This window comes from Anopheles maculipalpis, chromosome 2RL (assembly GCF_943734695.1).
Source record: "Anopheles maculipalpis chromosome 2RL, idAnoMacuDA_375_x, whole genome shotgun sequence".
Classification (NCBI taxonomy): domain Eukaryota; kingdom Metazoa; phylum Arthropoda; class Insecta; order Diptera; family Culicidae; genus Anopheles; species Anopheles maculipalpis.
The window spans coordinates 30115365-30125376 of NC_064871.1; the positions used below are offsets into that span (position 1 = coordinate 30115365).

Here is a 10012-nt window from a genome sequence, read left to right on the forward strand (position 1 = left end):
AAAGTTGAAGAGAACCTAGCATCTCCCGGACTGCTTAGTGCAGGGGCAAGGGAGGAAGATAATTGACAGAGATACTGCTCCATTAAATTTTAAACCTTAAACTAATCCCCATTTAAGTGTTGCTTTTAGAAAGAAAAGTGCTTCAATACTTAATAGCTCAAAGTGCGACTAAACAGCATTCCCTAAAGTCCCTTCCAATTACAATGGTTCTTGCTAATCTCGTCTACAAACTAGAATTGACTCTAGAATTCGCTCAACCGCCTTGAAAGAGACTTTCGACCGAATAGTAATAGAAAATAAGGTCCAACCTCATTCCCATGTTTCAAAAAACGAACGGCAAAGGTATAAATCACGCTTGGTGAAGAATTACAGGACGTGTCCTTCTACATACACCGTCAGCAAAGTTTGCGCGATATGTTTGCGACACGTGCCTCAACTATTACCAGCACCACCACCATCACCACGCCATCTTAGCTCAACTAAACCGGTTGGAACCGTTTCATTTTGTTTACTGCTGTCTCCCATCCTGTTTCGGGGTACCGTTTTTGGTACGTGTTCGACTTCCGCGTCCGTTTTGTAGCCGCTTTGGGGCGTGTAATGAACTCTTCACTGTAGCGGAGCTATTTGGCGTTGTTGTTGTTGCTTTGCTTGTTTTTGTTCGATAAGGTCATCCTTTGCGGACGAATAATTGTAAACGGTTTGTTGGTGCTTTGTTTTTTTTTTTTCATGTTGCTTTCCATGTTGCTTTCATGTTGCTCCAACACCACCTGTTCAAGGTTTCACCTAAGGTTCGTGCCGTCTTCGACCAGATTGACCCGTGTACCGTGTAACCGAGGCCAGAGCGGTAATAAAACAAGTTGTCAACGAACAGCAAACCATAGGTCCGAAACGGACACGATTACAACGCATGCAGACGGGTTGGTTCTCGTAGCCCTGTTCCTCCCTGGAAGGAGAAGCTGAAACGTGTTGATGCGTGCAGTGGAGTGCTGAAGCAACGACCTGCTGACATTCGAAAACAGTTAGGCTGCTGTTGCGAGCAGAAGGAGGATGGAGAGCGTTTGGGGATTATATGGGCCGGTTGATGATTTTGTGTGCTTAATGCTTTGGCATGAGCTGGATCTGCCCGAATGGGGAAAGCTGTGAGAGTTGTTGCAGGTGGACCGGGCGAATCTGGGTGTTGGTTTGTAGCTGTTGTCAGTTAACTTATCGTTTATTTAGTTATTCTTTCAACAAGCGTGGTAGTCGATGAAACTATCCACGTTGGACAAACATGGCATGACAAGGACTTTCTAAATCACCCTAGCTATGGGGGGGATTTTATAAAGGATGTCTTAATTGTTTTGATTATTTGGAACTTTTTTAGAAGCACAATTAACTAAGAATGGGCGGCGAAAATAAAATAGTTACAGAAATCTAAATGGGTTGAAGTTTGAGTGTGAGAAAGTAAGAACAAATTCATTTGCAATTTCTCCGTTGATTTTTGACCTCATTTGCTCCAAATGGACTGATAACGCTGTGACGCATTGGATGTAAAAATAGTGAAACTCAGTCTATTTTTCAATACATACCTCACCACCTTTTTGAATGAAATTGTAGTTAGAAGCATCATAAAAAAAAATCACTAATGCCATTCTTTTTCTTTTTTTAACAGGAACACATCAAGGAGGTATTCGATACAGCCATCTGGGACGCACTGCAATCACAGGAGTACAGCAAACGGAAACGACCACTCTGGAAGCGATTATGCTGCTTAACCTGTTGACTGCTACCTTGAGGTTGCGTTCAAATGCGTGATTAAAGCACAACACAAATCAATACAAATCAAGACTGTCAATTCCTGTGCGTAGTGGTTTGCGAGCTTACGCTCCAAAGAAACACAAGCAGTGAGAGTTAGGAGCACTATTGTATATTAGGTAGCATGTATGTATAGCAGTTAGGACATTGCAACTTCGCATCCTAAAAAACCTGCCTGAAATCACAACAATCAATAGCTTTGCCTTAGCGGTTAAGTTAATCTATTACCGTGCATTGTATAGTAGTGCATTAGAATTGAGAAAGACATGAATAGTGAGATAGAGTTTAACAAAAGGGAAGATATCGAAGTATTAAGATTTACATCACGAATGTATGTATATGAGGTATGTCAGGGTGGGTGCAGATTTTGTTGAAGATAGAGAGAATGCAAGATATTTAATCAAACTGTTGTTGTTCAATCGAAACGACGACGATATTTCCATGGTCCACCCAAGCAAAAGGTTAATGGAGCGATTAAAAAGCGTTATTCAAACGATACTAGCGCGACTAGCGCGTTGATGCTTATTGGCAGGCAGAACGAACTGTCCACATGGTGCGGAAAACACCAACAGATGTTGCTGCTCGGTTTGGCAAAGGTATTATTAGCATGCAGAGATAAGCGGAGCAGTATTATGCTGCGATGAAGTGTGTCACCTGCAACCAGAAACAGAAAGTCGTACCGAATAATACTGTCAGCACCGATCGAACTGAACAACCGATTAATGAACATGAACAATAATGACCTTGCGCATATGTGCGTGTTTGCTTTCACTGTGCTTTGTATCTCCGAAAGTCGATGCCCAGGCATTTCATCTCGCGTGTCTGCTCAAAAGCGTTCTTATCGTCATGCTTCTCCTTAGGCTGTGGTTGTTTCTCGTCTGCTTGTGATGCGCACTGCATACCTTCCGGGCGCTCCGGGAACAGCAGGCCTGTTTGAAGTGATGCGACCGCGAACCGTGCTTTCGGTATCATCGCACTGTCGTACACACAGATATCGATTACCAGTAGGTGAAACAACAGCCCGAGCGCAAACGAAAGCGCACCATTTGCACAGTGCCAATGCGCTTCAGCACACTTCCAAACAATGTGGTAAACAGCGTGGCAATGCGATACTATTGTATGCAGAGAGTGGCCGGGTTTGGATGCCAACTTGGTGGTCCTCCGAAACTGTCATTATGTTCGCATTGCTTCGAACTACCGCCACCTTCGCCACCACCTCGGTGACACCATCAAAACTACCGGATAAGGACCTTTTGAACCACAATCGAGTACCGGGTGGCAACTCAGCTCACCATCGAGACACACACACACACACATACACACAAGCCACATCGATGCCTAATGGAGCGCGCCAGGGACACACTTGGAACATCACAAACCGGAATACGGCCCCGGAGGGGATCGATCTCATTTGCATTTGCATTTCAACTGCCGTCCCTTTGTGGCCGCCCCGAACAAGCAAATCCCAACGATGCTACTGCACACACACACAAGAGAAAAGAGACACGATTAAACAAGCGAACATTGGAACCAAACGAGACGGAACTTGGGAACAATTCACCGCTACGACAGCTGTCACTTTCCGGGGTGGTCGCCGTGGGAGCGTTCTCCAACGGTCTCCGTCCTGCTCTGCTTCTTCTGCTAGATTCCAAAACCAGCTTCTCGGCACAGCAGCTTAGAAGGAATGCGAGTGAATTCGACGGAAAGTCAATAAACTAGAAAGCTGAAAATTGAGTTTGAACACACTCAAGGGTGCTGCACGTGGGATCGACAGGATAAGGCAGGGCATACCTCAACAAAAAAAAAACCTCTTCCGAAATCCTTAAATAAGACACTCGTATAAGGTTGGTGCGACACGGATGCAAACACGGGGAAAAATGAAGTGAAAATAGTACACGAATAACACCTCGGGATAAGGGATTTTCCAGGATTCGGTTTCAAGGATGCAGCAGTTAAAAGAGCACCCCAACACTACGGAAAATGAAGGACACATTCGAACGGGAACGAGCAACTAACTATCTCTCTAACGACGAGCAAAAAAGAAAGTGATTCCAAAATCCTAGACGCAGTTTTTTTTTCTTCTTTCGCAGCGCTTCACAACGTTGCCGAGAGAAATCCGATTGAGCAGCAAAATAAAGCCACCATCAAAACTCGCAATGTCCCAGGATTTGTAGAAATAGACTGAATGGGTCTGAAGGCAAGCGCCAAAAGTAGAACCTCCCACACAGGCACGGATTAAAACTTTGTGTCAGCGGAAGGACAATTCGCGGAACCGTTCGCCGTCCTTGAAAGTGTCCTTCTCGCATCCAAGAACGGTCGCTAGCATGGCAAGCCAGGAACGGAAGCATATCCACTTGTTATGCTTGCAGCGGGGGCAGGATTGGGCCCGGTGGTACGAAGAAACTGGGAAGGGATAATTGTAGCTTTGTCGGCTAACTAACAACGGAAGGTGACAAGTGAAAGCTATTGCAATTGTTACAATACAGTAGCTACCTAGCCAGCAGAGGGCAGAGCTTGCCCTTCTTTTCATCCTTGGCAGCCCGTTCCTACCAGGGTTGAGCAATTTTTGCGGAGTTTTTGGTACCCCCAAAAACTCCGCAAAAATGTTGAAGTTTATGAGCATTTGATTTTGATGCTAATACTTGATAGCCTGATCCTAGAAAAAGGCGAAAATCGGTTAGGGGAAAGATTCTGGTCACTCAACACCATTGTAGGAGCGTTCTTATTTTCCTTGAGGAATGGCCTGACCGTATTGTTAGACTTATTAATACCACGTAGTGAGGATAGCCAGTCCTCACTACGGGGGGACGGTACCTCGAACCCCGGTCTTGCCTTTTGAAGACCGGCACCGATGTCACCTCTACCACCGAGCCGACTCTAATCCTAAGATCCTTCTAATGTAGCAGAAATTGAGGAAAAAGATGGCGTAGATGTAGTTGATTCCCTTCCACAGGAGGTTCCCTAACCCGTGAGGCCCCATGATCGGTGAAGCTCCTGTCTCCGGCGAGCTCCCTCCAGGTCGACGAGGCCTCCCTGGTGGCCGCCCATATCCTCCACTGGGTAAAGCTGCTCATGACCTTGGTAAGATTCGAGTAAAATTATTAATCCGGAATTCGGTGAGTTATCTGCTGTTGTTGAATTTTCATCTCTTTCCAAAGTTAGTTTTATTTTTAGCAAACACGAGCGACCACATTTTTCTTCCCTGGATTTGAAGCTTTTATTGCTTTTTTTCTGAAGCAAGGATTCGCTTATTCATACGTTGCTCCACGCTTTGAGCATGGTCGTTTGTCGACTTGAAGTGAGTCCTTTTCTTAAGGCAGATGCACGTGAATAGCGATTGCAATGAACGTAACGGCAGAAACCGATTGATCACAGTCACATTTTGCAGACAAAGGGAGCAAGCGTTGACGCAGCGACGTCAACTTTGACAGCTTTTCAGGAATGTCTCAGCAGCAGTCCATCGACGGTGATGGTGCTTTCGCGCGAACGATCGACCCCAACCTGTCAGCAGCCAAAAGAAAAGCGAATGAAAAAATCAGTCCTTTTCGTCAATCAGTGAATAGATGGAATGAAACCATCTCTGTGGTTTAACTGAGGGTAAGAGTTTAACGTTCAATTGTTCTTATCTTCTGTTCGCTGGAACCACTTTTTTGTGTGGTCAATTGTTTTTTTTTTTGCTTCCTCTCCAAAAGTATTGAAGTGCTGTCAAAGATCTTGTATTATCCTTTCAACACCAAGAGGCGAAAGTTGTGCCGACGGTAAACTTTGGAAACTTTCATTATTTTCCTTTTATTCCGTTGAATGAGTGAATCTTTTTTCAACGAATAAAACCTGATAGCCTGCGGTTAGTTTGCGTGAATTTTCATCGCACAGAAAAGATGACAAAGACACCAAAAGGCATAAAGAGTCCATGGGAAACAATGGGAAAATTGAGTCGACAAAGAGAAAGAGAGAAAATGTGATGAAACAATACACTTTTTCCATGGTTGGCGGAAGGGATAAGCTTATGTGTGTGTGTGCGGTGTGATTGGGTCACCTTTAGCGTTGAAGTTGAAAGCATAACGGGATAAAGCATAAAGGATAACGAGAAGATTTTATAAATCCAGTTCAAGCCTACAACCATTGTTCATGGTATGTGTTTTATAGCACAGAAAGGATATAAATTTAACATATAAGAGATTTATGTTTTTTGTGGATATATTATGTTCTATAATTGTTATTGCTGTTAAAGTAAATTATTTTTCCCTGCAAATGTATTTATCATTCCAAGTAGTTTCATTTCCCTTCTAAGGTACGTGGGATCAGCAATTCTAGTGAGCTATTTGATGCCCGGCGTGACTACGGCGTTAAGTCAATAAGAAGATTAATAAATAACAATTTTGAGATAGTAATTCAATATACGGTTTTCATAGTTGATTTATTGCCAAGGTAAAAATGTTTTATAACAATTCGACAACACAATTAATTTAGAGGCCTTATTTAAATTCAAATGTTTCAACTAAACTGTATTTGAAAAGGGTATCCTTGAAGCAACAATTACATTACTATGGCGTTATATGATGTTTACTCTCCTTACACATCTGATACAGTCCGTAAAATAATTTTACGAGCATATTTATTTATTTATTTATAATTGATTATTACGGTCCAATGCCGTATTGTAAACACCGCTTATGTTGAATAGATTTTCACAGATTTATAAGGCATTTCCTCCTTATTCTTTGCCTTATCCCGGGCATACTCGGTTATGGTTGTTGTGATTTTGATGATGATGATGATGATGATGATGATGATGTATTGGTGGATGATGTGCGTTCTGATTGTCCGGTACTATTGCTGTGGCTATTGTATTGATGGTGGTTGGTTGCATCCAAATTCCGGCTATTGTGGAACTACGCTTGTGGAACTGCAATATTTTTCTATAATATTTTTTTTAGCTTCTAATACCATTCGGAATCTCTGGAATTACATATACTAATAGTGTCTAATTATCGGTTGATTTATTTTTTTTCTCTTTAAACATATCTTCGTTAGTAAATAAACATTCTATTCTTATGTTTGGAATTCACATAAGTACATTAACATTTTTCAATTGTTTATTTTCCCTCAAAAGAATCATAAGAACAGTGCTTGCATAGGCATTTTAAAGTTATTAAAGCTAATTTATAGATTAAACCATCATTCAGCCCTATTGTATTCAAACGTTGGAATATATCGTTTTAAAGATAATAAATGATAAAGTGCTGGAATGATTTCATTTTAATCAAAGGTGTCTTACCGTTCACCAACTTTACGGAAACATTTTTTCTTATCTGGCGGCACAGAACGCAATGCTATGCAATAAAATGCATATCCTCGAGAAATTATCACTGCAAAAATGACTTCATCCAGTGGGCTATGCCTTTTGCTAGCTCAAGCCCAAACTGTGCACATGTTCTGAGCTTCAGTTTTTGCGCCTTTTGTTAACATTTACAGTTTTTACAAACGTTACTTAATCTATGCACGCACCACCAGTCCATAGACCGAAGAACGCAAAGTCCGGAAAATCCTATAGAGTAGAGAAATTCTGCCCAACACGCACAATGCCACCCGCGTGAATTACATCGCTTTACAAGCGGATTACGCTCGTACGTACGGGTGGCAGGTGAGATTGAAATTTTGCATTCCTGGACAGTGCGGATTGAAAGCTTTTGGTTGCGCCGAAGAGAGCTTGTTCAAGCTACGCAAATTCAAGCTCACCCAATAGTTCTGTCTATAGTATTACCATTTCCAATAGGCATTCATGCCTTTTTTCCGTTTTTTTGGATAATCCTCCACAGGTACTCGCGTACATCAATGCGTACAGCTTCACTGTAAGGTGAGTTTTCCCAACGGCCGATTCGGAAGGGCCGATTTTTTCCCCTTTGCTTACTACTGTTTGCACACTATCCCAACACCGGAAGCCAAACATCGGTAGTCAACATAGATCCGGTGCTTCCGGTTCCGATGCGCTGCTATAAGCTTCCGATCCTATGTGAGTTTCCACCGCTCAGGTGTCTGAGTGTGTGAATGTGAGGATGAGAGTGTAAATTTGCTCCACTCCAACAAAGCACCGTGTGGGGATATGTTTCTGGACGGGAAGAAAACCTCGGTTTGCTGGTAATTTTCTCGTTTTCTTTGAGCTGGCAAACAATCAAATCCACTAAATTGAATTCCGGCACCCATCGTAACGTTCGTTTTGCGATGGATTTTGGTGCTTTTCTTTGTTCTTTTTTTTTGTTGCTTGTGCTACTGTTGTTGCAACTCCCTGGCAGGCGTGATTCGAAACAATGATCCAACCGACAATGACGCCTCCGGTGTACAGCGTTGCGTTGTGTGATTATGGTACGGAATCTCTACTGGCAAAGCGAACATGGGGACGATCATTTCGATTTCAGTGGAAATCGAATAATCGAATACAAATGCAATTTTACAAATCTTCTTCCACCGTATTTCTTTGGGTGCGTTTGTGTCGGAATGGAAGAATTGCTTTTGTAAACCAACTGGGGTACGGGTGTGGTGGACGCTTCTTATAGCAGGCCGTCACACATAATCGCATAGAGTGACTGCGTTTGGAAAGCATTTTACCAACGCTTGAAGGAATGATAGTTTTGGTTTACTGAGAAGATACGGTGTAGTTTACATAGTTTGCAAAAGGGTTTTCCTTGAGTATCACTAGATGACAATTTTTAAACGTCATCTCTACAACTTTTACAAAATTTTTACTTAATTTTGAGGTCCATTATCAATTTCCCTGCTGAAAGGACTGATCGTTCTGCTACGTGGTATCAATAAGCTTATTACGCTTTAATATGAGTTGCCTTACAGGGCACAAAGTCAGTTTCTTGAGGTGTTTTATGTGGCATAGATATGACCAAATCATTTTTGGACGTTCACCCTTTTTACCATGCCATTTTACAACTTGAATGCGAGAAAACAACGAGGGAATCGGTTAATATTGGACGAATGATAGTACTTTCACTCCCACAGGCATTGAGCCATTTACTGTAATTTAAGAACAATATTCTGATTATCAATCCCTGCTGCCATTCTAGCTTAGATTCTCTTCAACGTCTTACTAGGGTATGGCACCTATCTGTAATTCAATGTTCATATCTCCTATAAGGGGCGGTCCGGTGGTATAGGCGACAGCGCCGCCGGTCTTTAATTGGCAGGACCGGGGTTTAAATCCCATTCGGACCGTCCCCCCGTAGTGGTGACTGACTAACCAACTACGTGGTATCGGCAGTCTAGTAAGCCATTTCGATGGTCGGCATGACCTTAGAGGTCGTTAAGCCAAGAAGAAGATCTCCTATAAATCAACTCCAATCCTGCGATGGGATGCGCTTCACTGGTTGACAGCATTTCAATGCTTATCAAAGCATCAAACAGAACATGTTTCACAACTAGAGAAGTTAATTTCAAAATGAAGTAATTTCTTAAAGACATTAAGATTTACTCAAGCATGAAAATAGTAATCAGGAATCTCTATCAGGATTTTCTTATATCCCACTGACATTCACATGATGTAACTTTAAATTCACACTGCTTTGACAACAAATTCGGAACTACAGCGAAAGGCGAAGGCGATAGGTCTGTATTTTGGCAATTCAATATGGTCCTTACTATCTACGAGGTCTAGGTTACCAGGCATTCAATATTCTGGAAGAAAATCTGTAAGGAACGTTTCCGACATCACAATCATACCTTTGGTAGAGCCAACCTTGATGCTGACTGATAGCTACCCGACAATCAATATTTAGCAAGAATATTTTAATAAATAAAGCGACAATCAAACTAATAGGTTGTAGAGGCGGTAACGGACGTCATACGATAGGAGACCCCGAGGTCGATATCCCGTCCGGACAGCACCCGCATGGGGACGTCTTCTTGAATGGCTTACTAAACTTGCTGATGACACGTAGTTGGTTAAACAGTCCTCACTACGGGGGAACGGTCAGGATGGGATCTTCAACCGGCACGGTTGTCGCCTACACCACTGGGCCACCCAATGAGGACAACTACGTGGTATTAATCTGTTTTGTAACTCATTTTTCATCATTGATGGAATAGAAGGTCGTTAAATCGGGGGAAAAAAAATCCCTACTGACTCGTTAAAAATTTGAGTCCTTGCTGCTAGCAGAGTAACATGCGAAATGTTGAATTCGCAAGTCAGATTAGCAACTTGTTAAAAGTTCCA

General features: G+C 42.4%; 1 protein-coding gene across 1 annotated transcript in view; it reads left to right on the forward strand.

Moving 5' to 3' along the window:
• Positions 1 to 1762, forward strand: part of LOC126557823 (uncharacterized) — a 38611-nt gene extending 36849 nt beyond the window's left edge. Inside the window, exon 6 of the mRNA XM_050213719.1 lies at positions 1652 to 1762. Coding sequence (XP_050069676.1) covers positions 1652 to 1762 — 111 coding nt within the window. The remainder of the gene's footprint in view (positions 1 to 1651) is intronic.
• Positions 1763 to 10012: the final 8250 nt, after the last annotated feature.